General features: G+C 42.9%; 1 protein-coding gene across 2 annotated transcripts; it reads right to left on the reverse strand.

Moving 5' to 3' along the window:
* Positions 1-258: 258 nt before the first annotated feature.
* On the reverse strand, positions 259-22,627 carry mtrr (5-methyltetrahydrofolate-homocysteine methyltransferase reductase). 2 transcript variants are annotated; one of them, XM_079181021.1, is made up of 15 exons: positions 22,580-22,627; positions 21,823-21,967; positions 21,472-21,625; positions 21,191-21,308; positions 20,570-21,068; positions 20,379-20,492; positions 20,121-20,277; positions 19,810-19,898; positions 18,499-18,679; positions 14,399-14,441; positions 12,213-12,393; positions 11,441-11,559; positions 7,064-7,156; positions 2,801-3,007; positions 259-1,442 (listed from the first exon to the last, which is right to left on the reverse strand). In XM_079181021.1, exons 2-15 carry the CDS (start codon positions 21,964-21,966, stop codon positions 1,298-1,300), a joined length of 2,244 nt encoding a protein of 747 aa, XP_079037147.1. In that variant the 5' UTR covers position 21,967; positions 22,580-22,627; the 3' UTR covers positions 259-1,297. The 2 variants fall into 2 exon arrangements, with proteins under 2 accessions (XP_079037147.1, XP_079037148.1); XM_079181022.1 differs by lacking the exon at positions 22,580-22,627 and adding an exon at positions 22,345-22,407.
* Positions 22,628-22,755: the final 128 nt, after the last annotated feature.

Genomic DNA, 22,755 nt, shown 5'->3' on the forward strand with positions numbered 1-22,755 from the left:
GCGCTGTGCTAAGAAGCCCATTGCGAAAAGCCTTCAATTAGCAGAGTACGCCTTCATCTTCCGACCAAAGTCACCTTGAACAATCAAATTATCTCCAAAGTTGTACAAAACAATCACTCCCAATCAATCAGAGCTTCCCTCCGCGCTCATTCACACACGCACACACTTCAAATACGTGCGTGAAAGGTCATCTACCAACACACCTGTGTGCACAATTAAAAAGGAAAACAGTAGACGGCAATAATTTCGGCTGAAATGTCGTTTAATTCCTGATGACACAAGGCACAGCTGTGTTTGTTTTAACCACCGTTTGGGAGATTTTAGTCGGGTTTTGCAGGACTTAGAAAAGTTCACGGTCTCCAAACTGGCAGCCTGCTCAGTATGTGGTGGCAGAGAAGCACAAACAAAGTCAGTTAAACAAATCGCTCTGGTCAGAGCTGCACATTATCACTGAGAATCGCCCTGTGTAGGCTACTTACCATTGAACACAGTAAAATGACAAATGTGATAACCGTCCTCGTCTCTAAGGACTTGAAAATGCGACTTCTTTTTAGGGGCATACATTAAAATCTGTCTTTATTACCTTAAAAACAGGAAACAATTTCCTGAGTAGTTTGGATGAAAAGATGATGATGTTTATACAATACTAAAGTAAAGCCATAAAACCAACTTAAAAATGTAAACGAATTGCTTATTATGACTTTAGAGGTAAATCATGGTGGTCTGGCTAGCACATTCTAAAAAATGACTTAAAAAAGATATGACCGCTTTCCTCCCGAATGACAAAAAACAATTGTGTGTGTGTGTGTGAGCGTGTGTGTGTGTGTGAGCATGTGTGTGTGTGCGTGTGTGTGTGTGTGCGTTGGTAAAGACCTACAGATTGCTGTGTGGTTTTCCATCTAGGTCAGACCCCCCCCAGTCTCATCAAAATCACTCCATCACAAACCGATGGAAGTAAATGCCTTTTCCCCAGACGGGACGAACGGAGGAGGCTTGTCTACACTAAAAGCATTTTCACACTGCAGGACCAATCTCCAGCTCTATTGCCCTGACCAAGATAATTTCTGTTCAAACAGCAGAGCCCAAGATGATGTAGTGAACCGATATCCCCGGGTCAGCATGGTGAATTCCATCTAGGTAGCATTGGGTGGTGTAAACTACCTCCGGGCTTCAGCATCCACAATTTTATGATTTCAGAGGTTACAGCTGAGCATGCTGATTTCTTTTTTTTTTTTTTTTTAAGTTGTAAAAAAGGCAGAGTGGATGCTGCACAATGCCCTCATCTGATGGTCTGCCGTCAGCCCCAGATGTCCTGCGAGTAGCGTTTCTCCTCTCTCAGCCCCGCCAGTGTCTTCATGGCGTCCAGTTGGTCCACCTGCAGCTCTGTTTGGATCATCTCCATCAGAGCGCTGTTCACGTCTTTAGCCATGTTCTTAGCATCTCTGGTGAGGAAAAGAGAATGAATATATTAAGAGGAAAGGGCAATACAACCAATAGACATGTTTTGAGTCAAGTCGTATATATGTGTCTAAGCACAGCAGTAGCACAGCCCATATTTTCGTAAAAGCCAGCGAGTGCTGCCAGCCAGGATCTGCATCCTGCAAGGAAATGACTGAAATCTCCGTTTTGCTGTTGCAGCATATCGGGGGAAGATTCATGGTCCTGTGGACCTGAAGTGATATTGTTTTGACTCTGAGGAATTCACACAATTCTGATGTTTCAAAGATCATTTACTCAAAAGGTGAGTTAAGCGGCCCGGCAGTGATGAGAGAGGAGAAACTCTAAAGCAAAAAAAAGGTGTCCATACAAGTGTAGACCTGACTTGACTTGTTATAAGCCTTGTGTGTGTTTTGCTCCTTGTCTTTGTTCTGACTGTCGTGACATGGAGGGGGGGGGGGACACTATATTTGCTACAAACTGTACAAGATGTAGTATCAGTATGAGGTCAGCAGTAGCATAAGATGAGCAAGAGAAGTGATGTGAGGCACCTTTTGTTACATTTTTATGGATTGAGTGCCTTGCTCAAAAGCAGAGGTAGGTATTGAAAAATATGGACTTTTGTCTGTTTTGATGGTCTGAACGATCAGAAATAGAGATTATATTTTCACATCATGATTAACCACCTATATTTGTACACTGGTGAGAAGTTGTGTGTTGTGTTGCCTTCACTGCCTTGACTGTTAAAATACAGACTTATTAGTGCCGTCTCATCTTTAAAGTAATACTTTGTAAGATGCTTTCTCTTGTTTCAAACAACGACCACACTCGAGCATCAAGATGGACAGCCGTAAAGTATTTCCAGAGTCTGCTCTGAACTCTGCAAAACTGCATATTTTTGCTACGCACTCGTATCAGATGTTGATCAAATGCCGCATTCACAACATGTCTTTCAGAATGCATGCTTTAAATAGTGGTGAATGTTGTAAATTCATCTTTATTAGTTCATACTCGACACTGCCATGTTGCCTCTCTTGCAAAAGAGATGATGTATTTTAAGAGACATCCGAGAAAAAAAGAAGAAGAAAAAAAAAAAAGGTTTTCAAAAATGCATCAATGAAGATTTACAAGTAAACTCAAGCCCTCGAAGAGACACGCTGATCTGGCAAAAACAGACAGGCATGCAAAGAAAAGAGCTGCGAGTGAGTGGAAACACTGAATACAAGGTCAGCCGGAACATGACACAACCACGCCGGGAGGACATTGGGATAAATGTAACGCAGAGTGAAAAAAAAAAACAACCACAAATATCACTAAGAAGTCAAATGTACACCTGAATTATTATCATCAGTGTTGGTCTTACCCGCAGACATAGAAGTAACCGTTCTGTTTGAGCAGGATGTCAGTGATGTGTTGGCGGTTACGTAGCAGGTTGTGTTGCACGTATCTGGGTCGTGCTGCTGAGGTTGTGGCCTCCTCCCCCTCCTCCTCTTCCTCCTCCTCATCTCTGGAGAAACACACCTTGAGATGGCTCAGTGTACCGCTGGACACAAAGCCCTCCAGCTCCTCTCTGGAACAAGCAGAAGGATTGCAGAGAACACATCCAAACATTTTAAGGTCATCGTCAATTCAATTTCGTACAGCCTGTTCCTAACTTGTGGACATTTTGTAAAAAGTCTTTTCAAAAAGGTAGAATCGGAAGAACCACGATTCAAGGTGAGAGAGAAGAATGACAGAGCTGGCCGTGATTTTACGGGGAAAGAAATAAAAGTCTAAACTTCTGGCCTACAAAATGCCATGTTTTCAACATGTTTAGTTCACACTGACGGTTTATCCTCTCACATCAAAACACTCTGTACAGAACTCCCAGAACATTTCCTAAGAACAAAAAAAAAAAAAAAAAAGTGTTCTGTTTTATCGAGCTTATTAAAACAGAACACTGATGTGCAAAAGGTCTGAACACAACTGTACAAAACAGCCAATGTATCATGTTTAATAAGAGAGGATTTAAGCAAGGTCGAGTAACTTTTATAAGCATCTTTTTTTTTTTATAATCAATCCTCCCAGTCTTGCAGTTGGGTGTAACCTTGCTCCCTATCGGCGGTTTGCTTGCCAACTTCTCCGTCTCCTGCCTCAGTGTTTTCACAGGGCCTGGGGTGCTATTGGAAGGAAAGGAAGGAGGAAAGGTGGAGAGGGAGTAAGGTTTACTGGGGCTCAGAGCATCTTGTTTAAAGTTAAGCAGTCGGAATGAGCAGAAAAACACACAGACACGGACACAGACACACACAAACACACACACTCGTAACAAGCCGCGGCTCTGAGATCATGGGTGAAGGTCTTCGCCTCGGGGGTCTGTGTTTTGCAGCAACCCCGAGACTAAAATAAGACATTTTTCCAGACACTGCGGTGTAAATACTAAAAGGAACTTCTATGTGAAACATCCAGAATTGTTGCGTTTGCTAAGATGCTTACTGTCTAACCCTTGATTCGAGATGGAGTCATTAAATAAATGTAATTGTTTATATATGTTAATATATGTGTGTGTGTGTGTGTGTGTGTGTGTGTGTGTGTGTGTGTGTGTGTGTGTGTGTGTGTGTGTGTGTGTGTTTATTATGGTTTTTATTTCCTTCCTGGTGGAAACCCACAGCTGACCTTTCAGCTAAACTAATTGATGAGGTGGAGATGGTTAGGAAAGTGTCAATTGTATCAGAGCAGTTTTACAAATAAATGAGCTCTGTATCGGTACGATACCCGGGGATATCGGTGCTAATTCAGATTTTTCATGTCAACTTGATATTGTCATTTGTAATTGAAATACTTGCATTTGTCTAGTCTGTCATGAAAACAAAAAAACATAAATCATTAAAAAAAAAAAAGAAAAGAAATCTCAATCTCTTGTTTTTTTTACATTTTAATTTTAATAATCATAGATTGATAATATTGTGAGCAGAAACTGGAGGATGACAAAGGACAGCTGATTTGTTAGAAGAACAAAACCACACACACACACACACACACACACACACACCAGCCTGTGGCAGCAACACTGTTTGTCAATGCCAAGATCGTGTCCCATTTGTCATACTGTGTGAGTAGCTGGGCACAAAGCCTCCTGTACAACACTCACACCTGTGCGGTCAGTAGACCACCAGGCTCTCAAGGTATACTCGCCAGGAAGCCAAAACACCTATCGCCGTTGTTACTGCCAAAGAGATCATGATCTACTGAGCTGGGAACATCTTCTCAAAAGTTAAGTTTGTCTATAAGGTTCCGCATGGCTGGGCTCCTCCCCCGCTTAGTGCTTTTATAAAGCAGAAACAATTAATCGAATGGATTTAAAATCATGGTTAAAAAACAATTAGTTGATTCGGTTGCAAATGAGTTTCCACACTGGGGATTAATATATCTTTCTAAACTCGCAACCCGAAGCGAATGGGTTTTGCTGTTCCTGTTTTCATGTATTTCATGTGTCTTTTGGAGCTGTCGGGTCTGCAGTTGAAAATGAGCCAAGACGGTTATTCTGCGCACTGTCCTTGTAACTTTGACTTGTATAAATAAATAAATCCCAGATCCTAACGTGAACCCTGCAGGCCTCCCAGTTATGTTTCCCTTACAGCATGAAATCACTCGCCATGAAGAGGCTGAGAGATCGGAGGGAGGAGAAAAGGACGAGTGCAGCAGAGAGGAGAGGGGAGAAAAGGTTCGATGTGACAAGCAGGCAGATTGGCATCAACCTCTCACGGGGATGTTAAGTGCTGCGGCTGATTGAGGCGCATCGCAAGCCCCGTTTGTTTTGTTTGCTGACAATTCAGAACACTATCGAGAGAGTTGGTCACATCCTGTCTCGACATTTTGTAATATTGAAAAGCCTAAAAAGCCATATTTATGCAAGTTCAAATTCACTACTTATGATTTACGTTGAACATTTCTTTCAAAGAAAATATAAGAAGTTGAAAGAAGAAAAAAAAAAGAAGCCTCAAACGACGCTAAACAGGGTTCTCCACTCCCAGGCAATCCCAGACATCAAATTGCATTTACTTTTAGTGACATCCAACAGAGATGAATGCAGGCAGGCAATTCAGCTGCAGGTATGATGTTCTTATTCTACTAACCTATTTAAATTTAAATTTAAACTCTTCACGGGTGGCTCATAAAACGAAGACTAATCGCTTTGGTCAACACTGTGGGGGCGTTCATCAGAGAAGCCCACACGGTGAGCACACCGGCGCCTGGCACCTGGCTGTGAGCTGGTATATTACTAAGGGATAGAGGAAGCAAAGGGGAACAAACAACATCCTCTGTGATCTATTCCTGTGTGATTAGGGATGCTAATCCATTCAAACTATTTAATCCGGTAAAATAACTCGCTCACCGCACCGGCATAGAGTCCACGCGTGCCGTGCCGCTGATTCTAGCAGCAGCAGATTCATTAGTGTGTAGTCGAGAGAAAGCGAAGCCGTAAAAACTAAATGATCAGAGCGATGATCTACTCACAGGTTGATGTCAGTGTACAGTCATTTCATTAAACAAGGAGGCAATCAAAGAATAACATTAGTGCAATTTAATTGGATTCAATGTTTTTTTTTCAAAATGACACACAATTGCAAACGGCAGCTTTTACGCATGCAGTCGCACAAAGTCAGCTGACAAATGTAAGTCCAATGTTCACTCTCCTTTTAGCTCATCAGCTAGCTCTCCTGTCAGCTTAGAAACTATGCCGACGAGAGCACAGCGCGAACCAAAACAGTAAAGTCGTGGGCCGTAAAAAACAAAAGCAAAATGCTCAACAGAGCTGAGGGGGAACTTGAGAGGTGGGTAATACTACTTCACTGTGGGTTCATCCTCCCTTTGGCTTTCACAATACACGCTTAAAAGGTTTCATGAGAGATTTGTTAGCTTCTGAGCTTCACAAATCAAGATCTTCTATCAACTTGGAATTGGATTTATAAAAGAAATGCCCATCAGAACCCAACCATACTAAACAGTCACGTGACCTCTGTGCAACGACCTATATGGAGTCACAATCAAGGCAACAAGACGCTACGAGTCTTGTTCCCTTTGACTCATAGGTGACGATCATGTGGCCTTGACTAATCGAGCTCTGTGTGTCCGTTGTTTTTTATAATCAGGCCCGTGGCAATTACTACATAATCTGACCTCCATCATTTAGCAGAATCGTTGCCTTTCACAATCAAGGGAATTTAGAGTTAATGTTACAAATGCAGCAACAAATAGGAAGTGAATAGATAAAGCGTCTCCCCGAGCACACGGTTCCAGTGTCAGGAAAGAAAAACATGCAAAAAGAGAGCTTGGCTTAAAATTGTGGCATAAAATTAACAGAAATAGTTAAATTAGTCGCAATTAATCGTCAAAATTTATAATAGATTTATTTATCGTGACAGCCCTTCTTATAATACATCCTTCTGCTGAGTGTCCACAACGTTCATGTGTGGAAGAAAAACCTACATTTATGAATACAGGTTCATTCAAGATGTAATATTTAGTGGCAAGGGGAAGGATGTGTGTATGGAGTACAGTACATCTGACTCACGAAGGGTTAAACAAAGTGTGTAAAGAATATGTCAATAAATGAGTATGAAGTAAAAAAAAAAGAAACACAGCTTACCTGAAAAGGTAGTCTCTGTCTCTGTGGCGACAACCAAAGAACAGCCAGGTCTCGCCAAATACGGCCTCGGGGTTTTCCTTCCTCTCCTGCTCTCTGAAAGTCAAACAACGGATGTTAGCGGTCAATCAATACCAACAGCGGACCAGACCAGATGGAGGAGAGGGAGAGGTTAAAGAAGAGTAGTGACACCATTAAGCACTGTCTGCAATGACAGCACACCGAGTGCCAAAATTGCTTAATGCACGAAAACGACTGTGCGTGCTGCAGCGAGGACATTATATGTATTATTAAATTGCTCCCAAACAGAAGGATCGATCCCATCACTATAAACAGTGACTGAAAATGAACGTGTGAGTGTGTGTTTCGCGTACGCTCGCGCGTGCCTGCCTGTGTCCAACTTTGCTCGAGTGCAAAAGAACTGCTCCAGCAAAAGTGATTCCTCTTGTGGTTTGGGAGTTTGGCGAAGCTCCCAGAATCCTTTGCCAGGCGATGGCGACGCAGCGGCACAAAGCGGCTCTGAAGATGCCGGTATCTCTGCCGCACACCTGCTGCAAAAGGTGACAGCTCTCTCCCAGATAACCATTGACCCCCCCAACCCTTCATGATGCCATCAGTCAGGTGACTGGTATTATCCGTTACCCCCGTCTGGAGGGTGGGGCGGGCGGGGGGGGGGGGGGGGGGGGGGGGGGGGTGAGAGAAGAGAGACGGGTGTTAAGGTGACCACAGGGAGGCATTGAGACTGGGCCCTTTGTGCTGCGCTGCTGCACTCCGAGGATAAGGTGCTGCCTCCCCTGAACACCACCCTTTCCTATTCACCAGCAGACTGAATCATGCTTTGTGCTTTCCAGCAGTTACAGAATTAAAGCCAACTCTTATGCGTGGTGGAGCTAGATGGTGCATAAGAAAAAAGAGAGTTAACATACTACTTTATTGCCGAAAACGATTAACCGATCAGTTTGAGAAACAGAAAGAATTAAATATCCCTTCCAGATGTTTTAACATATAAAATGACTCTGCTTTGAAAGATTATTTGTGTCTGATATGGTTTTGTGATTTTTTGTTTTGTTTTTAATAGTAAAACCAGTGGACACAAGACTTCTCCTGCGTCACTAAAACTCCATCCCTCCATCTTAAAAGTACAGAGAGACTTTCCCCCCCTTCAGCAAAAATGTGGAGTGAAACTAAAGTTGAATTAATGCGTTTCATTTGGCAGCGATGACCAAACAAGTTTCCGTTCACACTAGTGTATCTTGAAGATACATTGGCCAAACAAACTGGGACGAGGGAGAGCCGGAAACGGCTGGAGGAGGTTAATAGGCAGGTAAAGGAAATAAAGCACACTTAGATGAAACTGGAGAAAGCGGGCAAAAAAAACCAGAGCGGTGGAGAACAATTGTGGATGACCTGTGCTCCACTAGGGGAGAGAGAGAGGGTTTAAAGAAGCAAGCCATAGACAATAAAAACATTATTTCAATTTCTCTGTTGTCTGACGTTTAATATACTAAAAGATTAATATACTTATTATATATATTGTTATAATGATCAGATTAGTATAGAGCTGCAACCAACCATTGATTTCGGAGCTTTAGTGAAGAAAAAAAAGAGCAAAAGTCAGATTTTAAATACTAAAAGCTTCATCTTCATTAATTAGACGACAAGGTGACCAGCTAATAAAAACACATTGCCGTTTGTTTGAACTTTCCGTCTGCGACTGCGGCCCGGTAGCAGAGCCGTCTGGCTGACTTGATCCAAACGCTCAGATCCCATCCATTAGCATCCTGGACGAGATTCTTTCTGATCTGCAAACAGCCTCGAGTATACTCATTTTAGTGGGCTCGTCTCGCTCCCATCCTCTCTCTCTCGCCTGCCCCGAAGGGATCAATACCAATATGAAAAACCTGGATTCCATTCCGAGTAGACCACACCAGCGCCTTTCTCTGAATACAAATCACATCACATACCCACACTATAAACAGCCCGCAACACGATCCCAGGGGGGGGGAGGCAGAATCTACAGAGCACTCCATTTGGGGTCGAAATCAGAGGCGGTCGCCTTTCAGTGCCATTCAAATAATCAGCAGGAGGGGGGGGGGGGGGGGGGGGGGGCGAATTGGTAAACCAATTATCTCATATCTTTTATCCGTTTTACTTGCAGCGTTGTGCGCGAGGTGCCGAGTAGCTTTTTAGGCATAAAAATACAACTAGAAGGAAAAACAAAAGCCCAAATACAACAACAGCTTGAGGCTTAATCACTGAAATTACATTGCAGAATTACACCCGCATACATTCTACGTGCTGAATTCAAAGTGTTGTCATAATACAGGACAATGCTGGGTGGCAAGATGCCGTAGCCTAATTGGAATCAGCTGTCTGGTTAGACTGATAGATAGAAGCTCCACGTTGGTTCGCACAAACTTTAATAAAAGTTGTCATCGCGACGCCGCCAAGTATGCCTGCTGGCAATCCTAAATATTAAAACTGTGCAAACTGATTATTTTTTTGCCAAAAGAAAAGCTTGTTAGAGCTGTTAAGGAGATTAAGGCTAACCACTCAGTTAAAATACAATATTTGTTTAACTGTCACTGCTCCCAGCTAAACAGAGGAGAAATCACGTTCACCATGAAATCCTTCCACAGCAATCAATACCGGACTTCTAGGGGGAGGGGACCGTATTAAAATCTCCCGGTACCACCCAGCGAGCCTCTGACCTTTCGAGATGCGTCTTCTACTTCATACAAGTTCATACAAAATGAGTACGGCATCGATTAACAGCAGGGTGGAAGGAGGAGGTAGGAAGATCGAAGCGTCCTCATGTTGTTTTGTTGCTTTTCGGGGCCTCGAGGCAGATACAGCGTCCCGTTGACAAACCGGTGATTGTTATCTCCCATCACAGCACAGCGGCAGCCACCGAGGCTTTGTTTGGAATCTCAAGTTAGATTGTGTACAACGCTGCCCACCATGACAGGTTGGTTTTTTTTTTACAATCCTCCAGCAAAATACGCAGCTAGCAGGGGAGAGGATGAGAGACACAGAGAGGGAGAAATGACTGAGGAGGCTGTCGAGCTGGTTCGCATGAGTTTGTATTCCAACGGAGAACTCTTGTAAAGGAAAAAATATCTGCATTGATGCATTTGACGAAGGGTTGCAGTTGCTAAATTAATCAGGGTCTGAGTGTTCAGATTGCACTAACAGACAGGTCTGTAAGGACAAATTAAAGAGCAATGTTTGGGCACCACAGTGAGGATCAAAGTAAGACCGATGTGCTCATATTACTGCCTCACACCCAGAGTACTGTCCCCCTGGCTCAACCTTGATCATCAAGAAGAGAAGTCTGTCTGCAAGTGGTGTGACAGTCCGTCCAAAAAAAAAGAAAAAGAAAAAAGTGTGCCATCTTCAGTGCTCCTGCATCCCAAAATGCACAAACACCTCTCAACCCACATGACCGCTCGTCCTCCCCCGGAATCCGCCGCCGTGTCATCTCTCAGAGCAATCACCCTCCGACGGCGTGCCGCCACAACAGAGCAGACGTCCAGGGACTTTAGAGACAATTGGAGTTGACTGGGGCATAACCTCATTTATACCGAGCCACCCAAGAGTTAGACGTGTCAATCTGACTCAAAAAGGCTTACTCCGCTTTCTAAAACGTCACGGACGCTGTGGGCTCGGTTGGTTCAACACGCCGGGCATCGGCTTCGGTCACATTAAACCCTTCTGACAGGTCATCATCATGCAATTTTGATTTAGCCATCAATTCAGAACTTCAGAAAATTAAAGAAAATGTCACGTTTTCTCCCAAATGATAGAACCCGTCGAGGATTTACACTGCCGGCAACGGTTTAACAAGCCGGAGAGAAGCACGGCGCACACACACACACACTCGGCTAACAAGTCAATATCCTCGCACCAACTCATCGGCAATTACAAGCAATGATTTACTCCAACAACGTGGCCACCACCTACTGGGCTTTTTATTTCCAAATCAATAACGCTCCATCTGATGCTTTGACTCCTGGCTCTTCATTAGAGGCCGTGTCATAAACTTGTGCATCTGAGAGGGCTTAATTTATTCCTGTTGAGACGAGTGAAGCATCGGAAATATTCCCCGACGTGATCATGGCCCTGGCCGCTAGATTTATTGCATGCATTACGAGATGTGGACGGCTTGGACTTTTTTTTTGGCTTTGAGTAGAGTCTCGTTTGTCTCTGCAGATTACACAAAAACATGCACAGATGATATGCACTTAAGATCATTTGAACATTGACGGAGACATTTGCGAAACGGGAAATCTCAAACCCACCAAGTCCGTCTTAGTTGATAAAAATGTCACGTATTGTGATAAAAGCTAATATCTTAGTGTGTTGGGACTTTTGCCATACCTTTGCTGGAGGAAGCCAATGAAGGGGGCAACTCCCGTCCCCGGTCCGACCATGATGAAGGGCGCCGACAGGTCGGAGGGAGGCCGAAAGGAGCAGTTGGGTCTCAAACTCACATGGATCTACAGTCAAGAGGTCATTAGCAAGCATTTAAAGTAATGAGAGTAATTACAACAAAGCTGAGAAGCCACTGTGGGCCTACCAATCTATTAATGGATCTACTTAATATTCTAAGACATACTAATAGGGAAAACTCATGGGTTCCATGGAATCCATAGAGTCTGTGCTAGAAAGGATTTACTTGCTTTAATTTTAATTATGTTTTTTTTAATCAACCACACACACACACAATGGGCCTAAAGCTCATTATTTTTTATCACACATTAAAAGTGAGTTTCCAGAGCTGCCTAAAACATACAGTAGAAACAGGTTAACTCTCGAATGCCTCAAATTCAGCAGTTTCATGGAGACGCCGCACAGTTTTTCTGATATTCTGCTTCACACTCGCCTTCTACTTTACTCAACAACCTCTTGAGCTGTAATATTTGAAGGAGAATAGGCAGTCTGGCTCTCTTGGCATCGATGTTTTAACAAAACTCGAGACAAAGACAAAGAAGGGATGTCATAATAAGGTGTAGCAGGATTCGGTTGCAACTAGTACAGCACCTGAACACTTCTCATAAATAAGAGCACTTATAAAACATCAGCCAAGACCAAGAGTTCACAGATTTGCACAATCCAGTTTCAGCTCTCCAATTTCCAGTGTACTCGTTACCTCTGGCAGAGCAGGGCTGTTGGAGGATTCCTCCTTCTCAGGTAAAACCAGGAGAGGGTTGATGAGGTCAAGCAGCCAACCGGTACACAAGCCTCGCCTCCCCGCAGGCCTCCCGGAGCATGCTGGGAACTCTACCACGTTGAAGACAAAATGCAGCTTTCCTGGGTACCTAAGACAGGAGCTACAGAGATGGAAGTTTTAGATGGAGGACGACAGCGATGGAAGGAAACAATAGTGTGTGTGTGTGTGTGTCTGTGTGTGTGTTCGTGTGTGTGCGAGGCATACAGAGACAGTGGCAAGCAGGGAGGTACGCAGAGATGAAGTGAACAATAGAGTGAAACACAAAAAGAAGCAGAGGCAGACCAGAAAAGGTAGAGGCATCACGGGGGGAGGATAAATTCTCAAGAACAGACAACAATGCTCCTAATTATACACAGACCACCTTCAGAAAAACATCATTAAAGAAGCCGATCAAAGTCACAAGGATACATAGACAATGGGTGCAATGTGCCAATGTGGACATGTCCTTAAAATGTGCTGAATCATGATCTATGAAATAGATGATGTAGTGCCACATCACTTTAAAGTTAATGGTATTAAACACTGTGTTGTATTAAAAGTGGATATTGTTACAATATCTTTTTTTATACAATTGAATAGTATCCTATTTATCCAATAATAATCAATAAATATAAATATATATATATAGAACAAGTACCCCTAAGATAGAAGTATCCCTGCTTGGGAATAACTGATCAACACAATGACGTCTGCTTTATCCGAGACTAAAAAAAATACTTTTTTTTGATAACTTCCTGTCTGTCTTGCTTCAATTAAACGGCCCCTCCCTCCTCTCCAGTTCCAGTCCTAACTGCCGGCTGAAGAACTCTCACACTCTCTCATCCTTCCCTCTCCAGCTCCTGTGGGCCACTGGAGACCTCTATTGACCGCAGCATCAATAACGCAGGCCTCTAATGTCTCTCCACCATCCGATAAACTACAGCCACCATCTCTCCTGTCCGTTCACCCGTCTCTCTGCGCAGACGTACAGACACGCACACACACACACACACACACGAGCAGCTATACGTGAGGGACTAATGAGAGGAGCGGAGAAGTTTTGACAGAACGTTGCTGATCCACATGAACTTTGAAGGAAGCCTAATGGGGACTAGCTTTACAGGAAGAGCAAATCAATGACTGGCTAAGTCTAGAGGCCACACTATATTTACAGTGCATTCATACCCCCCCCCCCCCCCCCCCCCCCCCCCCCCCGAAATTCAGGAAGCTTCCATTAGATGTTATAATAAAGTTAAAGCTCAGTCCGCCACTGTGAAGGAGTTGCAAAGCAGCAGATCTCCAGTGGACAGCAATGCATTTCCTCGCTGCCAATAGTGCAAGATCAATATGTGTTGTATTATGTAAACCTGACTGTCTTGTGTATTAGTTATAAACAAAGTGAGGTTAGAGGCATACCAGACCAGAATATATGCATAAAACTAACACCACCAACATAAAAACTGCATTTCACTAATTCATCTTATGCAGCTTCTTTTTGGTACGTAAATGATATATCCAGTCCTCTGTGTGTATTAATACTGGCATTGTCTGCAATAAATGCGACGTGATTTTCAGATGCATTCTTTCCATCTTCTCCATTATCAAGAATGCGATCCAGTCTGTAAGAAGGCAGCTGTGTCAGAGGCTCCTGAGGGGAATTAATCAGGGACGGGTATTTTAAAATATCGAAACAAATGAGCGGAGAGGAGTTCATATTTCTGTTGCCGCTGCGTTTAATGGTACAAGAGTTCCATCTTCAAATAAATGGGATGAATCAATTATTCCCTTAGAGTGCCATTATTGAAATATCATAATTACAAAAAGAGTTTGACAAAGTAATTTACTGCTCATTGCAAACATTTGAACACCCAAATGCTGTTTGGGATCGGCGGAGAAGTGGTCAGTTTCGTGGATTCTTTAACTCAGACGTTCTAATTTCTACAGAAACACATCCAAGGATTCAATTCCTCTCCGTGAACTATCGGTGTATTTGTATTTGTGCAGCTGGGAAACGCCAGTAACAGTAGGAAGCCTCTACGTCCACGTGGTGAGAATAAGACACACTCAAGCACAGTTTCACGCAGTGCAAAATGTAACATCCACTCCCGCCGCGTCGGTCACCTTACCTGGCTGCTGAATAAGGCCTGGGTTGCAGTTTCGGCAAATGCTCTGAAAAAGGCAAGCAAAACTGTCAATCATCCCGCTGCATCGCTGCAGTGACACAGACACCCATGACAGAGAGCAGACGAAATAAGTGAAAGTCAGCGTGGCCCATTGAGACGTCCTACCTACCAATCTACCCCCCCCCCCCCCAAGTTACAGTCTTGTTTCTAGGACACGCTCCTATATTTATGAAATTACAAACTCAGGGTTATGGAATCCCCAAGTGTCCAGATGTGGAGCCAGTGGGAAACAGATTGCTTATGCAGACCTTATTTCAATGCCAGCCCATGAAGGTGCCCTCTCTTTTGGGTAATATTCACCGTGCCTCGAAGATCGTGATAATGTGTCAGGAAAAAAATCAGGAAAAAAAAACTTTGAAGAGTGAGAGTTAACTTTTCACCCAGCAGCACCGAGATTTGCCATTCGCCACGCTTTGACCACCATCAGCTGTTAGATGTGGGGCAAAGAGAGTGACGTGCTTGCTATGTGCTCTCTTACACTTCATTTGCATGTCAGAAGAAGAACCTGGAAAAGTAAAGCCGCACCGTATGAACCAGCTTGGGCCTTACAATAACACATTTTTCTGCTAAATTGCTTGGAAAAGACAAACAGCTGGACTACATCTGCTCTCTCCTCTTTTTTTTCTGGATCTCTCCGACATCTAAACAGCTCAGGGTGTTAGCAAGACCGCGCCGCAATTTGACGTCCATTTCATCTCTTTGAGCGGAGATGTTTTTTTGGTAAATGGTGATATATGAAACACTTTAAAAGAAAACATTGGCCTTGCCCAAACAGCAGCCTTCTACGAAAAAACATTCGTCTAGATTTCTTTCAGATACTGAAAGAAAAACAACTCAAGGATCAACACTTTTTTTTAGAGAGCATGGCGGGCTAATGACATACGGACTAAACTAGAACTGCATTCCTCCGAGATGATACAGTATAAATATGGTACAGGAAAATGTTTTTGTTTATAATTTATCTATATAAGGAAGACCTTTGGGTGTCCGGTAGAGTTATGTTGTTGAAACTACACCATATGTCAATCTGACAAAAAGAAAAGTAGATTTGTTCACTGGGCCATCTCAACGATAAAGATGTTTTTTTTTCCCAAGGACAGAGTTCATATATAAAACATTTAAGTTAGCCAGCTGCTTTGAGAAAGCCTCAGAGATTATCAGGATATTTTTTTAGCACAAAAATATGGTATTCACAAAAATATAGCAGTATATACAATGTTATATCCGATGCTTTTCTTTTGTATACAAATATGCCTTGTTATGTTTTATAATCCCATATGGGATGGCCCAAATGTCATAAATAAAAATAAAAAGCTTCTTTTTCCTGAAAAAGACGTTTAAATGTTTAGACTCGCTGAGCTAAGACTACACACTGGCCTTGCTTTGTTATAATCTATATGCTTGTGCTGTAAATAGTAAAAAAGATATTACAGTTTTTGTTCTAATAAATAATTAAAACTAAACTGCAACAGGGAGGATGAAAAAAAATCCTTCATGTTTTCAACATTTCTCAAAAAGAAAAAACAAGTAATCACCTTAAGGGCAGAAATCTGTTTGGAAAAATCCCCACACACACACACACACACACAACATTTCCAGTGAACCTTTCCATCAGCAGCCAATGGAAACACACACGTCTGCGTCAGCCGGTGTATCATATACATTAACACAATCCTCTGCAACTGCACGGTGTCGGAGTTGCCTTTCTATCACGGAGTGACAGCTCATGTCCGAAACAGAGGACAATCAATCCATCATCTCACCTCACTGCACCATGATGATACCGCTGCTGGATACAAAAGGATATATCACTTTTAAAACCTCAGAGTGAAAAGCAGCCTTTTTGGTGGATTGAGGGTACATCTTAAAAAATATGTATTTAAAAAAAAAAAAAAGTGTCTGTTCCCCCGAAAAGAAAAAAAATACAGTCCCAGGGTCCCTGCTATGTTTTCACAAATGATCATTTTCAGAGGTACCATCGATCACACTGCACAACAATGTAATCTATTCCATCTCAAAAGTCTCACTGCGCCGCAATTTATATGCAGAGGTACAATTTTAGTGGGAAAAAAGAGAGATAGCAATGTGTTTGAACATAAAAGTTGTACTTCTTTAGATGGATGGATCGTTTTGTTGGCTGCAGATGGAATTAGCGAGGTTGTTGGCATTAAAGCATTAAGAAGAATTCTCCGAGCGAAGATTTTTTTCCTTTGTTTTCATAATAGCCTGCAAATGCTAATTTCAAGTTGCTTCTGAGAAGAGGGCCTGCGTGCTCGTGGGTTTCCAAAAGCATAGGTCTTCCCTGGCATTTCATTATATCTTATAGGAGTAAAGTGGGAATATGTGTGATATGCAGTGTGACCGGGAAACATTTCAAGCTTTTATGTACAGCGGGGGAGAGCCGTCCTTTTGGGACACAGACACATTCACATTACTTTCTTCCACAGGTCACAATAAAGCTAAAGAAAAACAAAAATAATAAAACTGCACCCTGGTACAATTCAATTTGAACCCTGAAGTAAATTGAAAAAGATGCTTGCGGACAGCACTCACCTCCCTGGAGCAATGACCCCCAACGTTTTCATCCGACACATTACGTGGACCATAGAACAAGAGCGCTGACTCTGGGAAGCAGGTCTCTTTCTCACTTTATATCCAGCATTTACTTTTATACCCAGCATGCACTTGGCCAATGACACCTGGGCTGAGTTGACATCTCTCCTCATTATTTATAGTTAGTGTATAACGGCATAAACTCCGATCAGCAAACACCTCCCCTAGTGCGAAAGATGCAGCGGTGTGCTTTTCAAGTGACACAGCGAGTCAAGAGTTGACCGTTAAGCTATGATCACACTGATCCGACGCGTTTGTGTCCTTGCAAAGCTCACCCTGTACCCCCAAATAACAGCTGTTGTCCTGAAGGCTACATTTTTCACGAGGGCGCGATCGGCGCGATTCACAATTTCTGCATCAGTTCACCACCGTAAAAGGTGCTGTGGTTGGCAAGTATCGGCCCAAAATAACTGACATTGGGGGAGGCCAAGAGCTGTGACACAGCTGTTTTAGAGGACAACTCAACTTGTATGTAAAGCTGTAGCCAACTAATTTCACTGTCTGGTAAGTTTCAGTCAAAGCTTATTAGATCTATACTGAATGACCGTCCAGCTATCTTAATGAGCTGGGGGGAACACAGCGGTCTTCTACCAACAGTTGGCTCACAGCGAAAAAAAGATCAATATTATTAGCGGGGAGGGAAATTATGGACAAACTGAGAAAATATCTCCTGACTTGCAGCTATGATACTGCCATTATATTCACAGGAAACGTGACACAAAAATCATATTGGAGCTACATGAATCTACAATGAGACAAGGAAACGAGATGATCCTTCGGGGAGCCCTCTGATGTACACGCTCTGACCATTCAGTATAATTAAATGCTCTCACAAAATCAGCCTTGAGCCTGGGCTCATAAATCTCGCTTTACTGGGGCTACAGTGACCCCTGCTGGGTGAAAACCACCCCGACAGACAAATCTGCATAGCTGAAGGTACACTTGACACGAGCCGAGATCTTTTCAAAATATAAATAAATATTTCTGGAGGTAAATTGCTCCACTGATCATTTGTACAGGTGCAGTCGAAATCCCAGTCTCGTGTCAAACTCTGTAATTCATCATTTGCTTCGGGCTACATGAAAGTCTGCATTATGTGAATGTATTATAATAATAATCCTTGACAAACTGTTGACAAACTGTTGTTCCAGAAGGATCAAAACATTATGCATGTAGTATGATAAATACATTGTTAAGCTGAGCAAGAGCAGCGTGTGTGTGTGTGTGTGTGATCTAATTGAAAAAAATGCATAAAATGTACCCATTTACTGTGTGACGTGAAGATTAGAAGGAGAAGGATAAAACAATAATGTCATATTTGATTCGATTTTGTACTTGGTGGTTCTCACGTTATGCAATACATCTCTCAAGAATGTTTTTTTTTTTTTACCCAATAACCCGGATTATCAGATAACAGCAGGCGCTCTGACCTATGAGGAGGCTGAGAGGAGGCGAGCAGGATGGGAAGGCTGCGAGGAGCTCCAGGACGCTGAGGCTGGAGTCTCTCACGTACAGGTTGTATTCCGCGTTGCCTTGTCTGCTGCAGAGCTCCTGCAGTCTCCTCTTCTGCACACCGTCGCCCGTCTGCTCCACCAGCGCTCGCAGAAATGCCTGACGGAGAGACAGGAAATCAGATGTTAAGTCACTCGAAGTCAGCGGCGATGTTTTCCATTTACAACTGTGAAAAGAAGAGGCGTTTGACACATTTTCTAACGCTAAAGTAGGGAACGATTCAATGCCACGTTGCACACAGGTTATAGAAAATGTAAGGTTAGTTGTCTAGGTGCATAAAAGCTGTAGAGGGAGACCTTGATACCAGGCCAGTTGTGGAACACGGCCATTATACTACACACAATGCACTTTCTATCCCCACAGAATTGCCATTTAGTTTCGAAACGCTTGTGACGCGACTGAGACATTAGCGGCGTCGTTTTAATCCTTACACAAATTCATCAAAATCAATTAAAGCAATCGATTAGGACGTTACATTTGCAGAACACTGCAGGCTGTTTAACTGGTATTTCATCAGTTATTGTTCATCTTTTTTGTAGGCTGTGATGCAAATTACAGGATTAAAAAGGATCATGAATAAATATTAAAATGCCACTGCTGAACAACTTTTTGGAGTGATTTTACTTCATTGCGCAACGATTAACCACTCTGATACAGTAATCACAACTTCTGAATATTTGCCATCCCGACTGTTCTGTGAAATGATTCATTATAGTTTATGAGAGCTTGCATGGAGAGAGATCCGATCCAAACTGTACAGACAGCACTTCAACACTATTTGAATAGCATCAAGACGAGGTGTCTGTATCTGATAGAGTCTGTGAATAGCTTCAGTAATAACATTCACATTTGTCTCAGGAGAAAAGGGTTAAACACTTAGGAAATTCTATCTTGCCTGAGCTTTTCATACCAAACTGTAAACCCATGCAATTCGTCTGGGCCCAGAGCCTTTCCCGACATAGACTATTTGAGTACCCATATGCCCGTTTAGTAAGTCAATCATCTTACAATATGGGAATAAAATAAATAATAAAACGGGAACATTTGTGTCGACATATAATTACTCTTCTCCATAAAGTACAATGCTTTCCTCCAACGTGTGCTCCAGCTGGAAAAGAACATGTCACCCTCTTATTATGCTGATATCCAGTGGGTCATATTGGAAAGTGGCTTGACCAATGCAATTTAAAGAGTAAGTAGATGTAGTACAATGTCTAGACATCAATTACCTTCTTAGGCACACTTCTTATCTCTAGACACCACGTGAGCAGGTACAGCAGAGAAATGTTCTGGGACATGTAGGATGGCAGCTGGGCACCTATGACCAGGAAGGAGAGGAAGAATGTGGGAATTATTATAGATATGAATGTCAAACATAAGCGTCTTTTGGAAAAATGCAAACATGAGTTTGCAATGTGCCGCCATCATTATGATATTGTGTTGTCAGTGCTGTGTAATTGTTGGGAATCTGCTATGTTACAGTGTTCTTTTCAAGAGTACATTGGATGCATGTTAAAGCTACCTGACACACACACTTTACCTTTTTTCTTGGTGTCTTTACTTAGAGAAATGTGTACTCGGTGGTTCCTCTGGTCATGAAGGCCCAGTCGGTGGAGCACGTCCTCCACCTCCGTGGCTTTGTTTGGGCAGAACACATCAAACGAGTCCCCTGGTTGATAGGTCACCATCGGGTGAGCCTAAGAATGAAAAAAAAAAAAAAGATCCATCTTTAAATCAAAATTTACATTGCAGGTTCCAAACAAAATGTCAAAAAGTCACATTATTCTGTCCAACTTACAGAAACGTCCAGCTCTAAGAGAAGGGCCCTCTTGACTGCATCTCCTCTGGTCAGCTGAACCGCCCTGGATATGGGAGCCGCATGGAGAGCCTCTTTGTTCAACGGGCCAACAATCTGAAAGAAAACATTTTCTAAGATGAAGGCTGAAATATGGAACAAACACTGCTTTTATCAGCAGCATCCCTCCCCACCTGTTCCACCGAGTCCACCTCCTGAAGAGAGACATCGAGGTAGGGAGGAGGCAGAGCAGGAACATTAAGAGGCGACTCAGACAGCGGCGGGAGGGAGCATGTCAGTGAGGCCGCCAATGAAACACCGGGAACTCCAGCATTCCCGGTCAACGTCTTCGGTGCTGATGTGGAAACACTGGCAGTACCACGAGGCTGCGACGCCAACACAGGGCTCCCTGCAGGAAAAGCTGGCCTGAGATCAGAAACGGCAGTCTGTGTAGCAGAAGATGAAGCAAATTTGGAGAGCGTTTCTGCGGATGCTTTGATCGACTCGCAGCTCTGGTGGTCAGTTATTCCCAAGAGGTTTAGTTGGCCATGCAGCATGGATGAATCAGGAGTTTCCTTTGGTCCCCCTGCTTCTCCTTTCAAAACGTCAGACTTATCAGAAGCCATTTTTGATAAGGCTCCTTTGATTGCTTTCCACAGTCCCTCAATCCAGGGGTCCACAACCACCTCCAGCCTGGAGAGAACAAAGCCCACAAAATGATACAGAGCAGTGTAATAAAAGAAAAAGAGAGAAACAGAGGGGATGTGTCACAGCCTGAAATGCTAAAAGTTGGATGTCTATGCTGCAGAACTTACCCTACACCATCATCTGCATATCCCGTCGCATAGAATTGTTTTGCTCCGAGTTCCTGCAGACGACGCTCAATTGTCTTCCCACAGTTGCAGAAATTTGCATAATTTGTGTCTCCTAAAGCTGGAGCAGACAGAGGAAAACAGATGAAGACTTCTCAAGCCAGCAACTGTTCAGAAAGCAAACACCGCAGTGCTCTGCACTTTAATGATTTATATAGAAATATGTTCCCAATATCAACTGATAGAAAAAAAGAGCTTCCTCAGACCGTCATCATCGAATTTACCTAAAAGTGCATAGCAAAGGTGTGTGTAGTGGTCAGTGGAGAGGGTCTTCTTCTTGATGCGCTTTACAAATTGGAGGGCATTGTCTGGTGGTTCCCCGTCTCCAGTAGTAGACACAATAAAGACCACTGGGGCATTCTCCTTCTCCAAATTGTACTGAAACCAGTTCAATGATTAACCAGTGAGTTGTGTTTCCACTATTCAATGCAATAACATCCAGGGAATCATCCGGTAACGTCACAGTTAATAAGATGTCATCCATGTGTTTAATGTGTGTCAGCAGCCATGCGGTGGAAGAGAGGCTTTGACAGCTCTTGCTTCAAGTTTAAACGCGTATAATGTTTAATAGCTACCTTCTCAGTCTGGCTCAAGCAACTGAGCTCAGCAACCAGTCCGTGCTCCTCGGCCACCTCAGCTATTCCTTCAGCGAGGGACTCGGCTTGGCCCTTCTGAGATCCGTAGAGAATCACAAACCGAGGCTTCACTTCACATGGCATGCTGGAGAATCCAGAAAAACAACTTCATTTGTAGATTTACATACACAGGTGATACTTTTGATAGCTATGTTTTGTGTAAATGTACCAGTGAGCTATCCATTCACAACTCCAGGACCCTAACACTTAGGCAGCTTTATGCAATCATCCATATGTGCCTTGACAAAAATACTCCAGTCACAGAATTATTAAATCATTACTTATATCTTGTATTTTAAAACTTCAAATTGCTTGGAATTGCATGGTCTTTTGGGAGCACAGAAAGAAATGGGCAAGACATACACGTGTGTGAACAACATAAGGCAACGCAACTTCTATTGAGGTGATTACAAATCCAGTATTCAGTTGACGAGCTGTGTTTTCAGAGGTCTCTCTTCTTACCTACATACTGCACATTTTGACAGGTAACAGACAGGCTGCCATGGAAAAGCCTGGCTAACAACAGCCCTGAACGCCACCATAAAGTAACCGGACATTGCGTCAGATTTTCACGTAAATTTAGCGCTACAGAAGTACGCGTGGGTTCAAGCCTATATACAGACTTGTTATTTTTAAAACTAAGTACCGATACTTACATTTCTTTAGAAGTAGGTATAAATCAAGATATGTTTTTTACCTTTCAAAACAGCTGTGGAAATCCACTCAGTCCAGTCACGGAATTTTAGCATCTCTGAAATGCTCGCGAGATCTTGGGCACAGACTGAGTTTGAACGAGATCGGAATGAACCACATTACAAAACAGATCATTTCAGTTCTAACGTTAGAATATTCTTTATGAAAAGCTTTTTTTAA

This window comes from Pholis gunnellus (genome assembly GCF_910591455.1).
Source record: "Pholis gunnellus genome assembly, chromosome: 20".
NCBI lineage: Eukaryota > Metazoa > Chordata > Actinopteri > Perciformes > Pholidae > Pholis > Pholis gunnellus.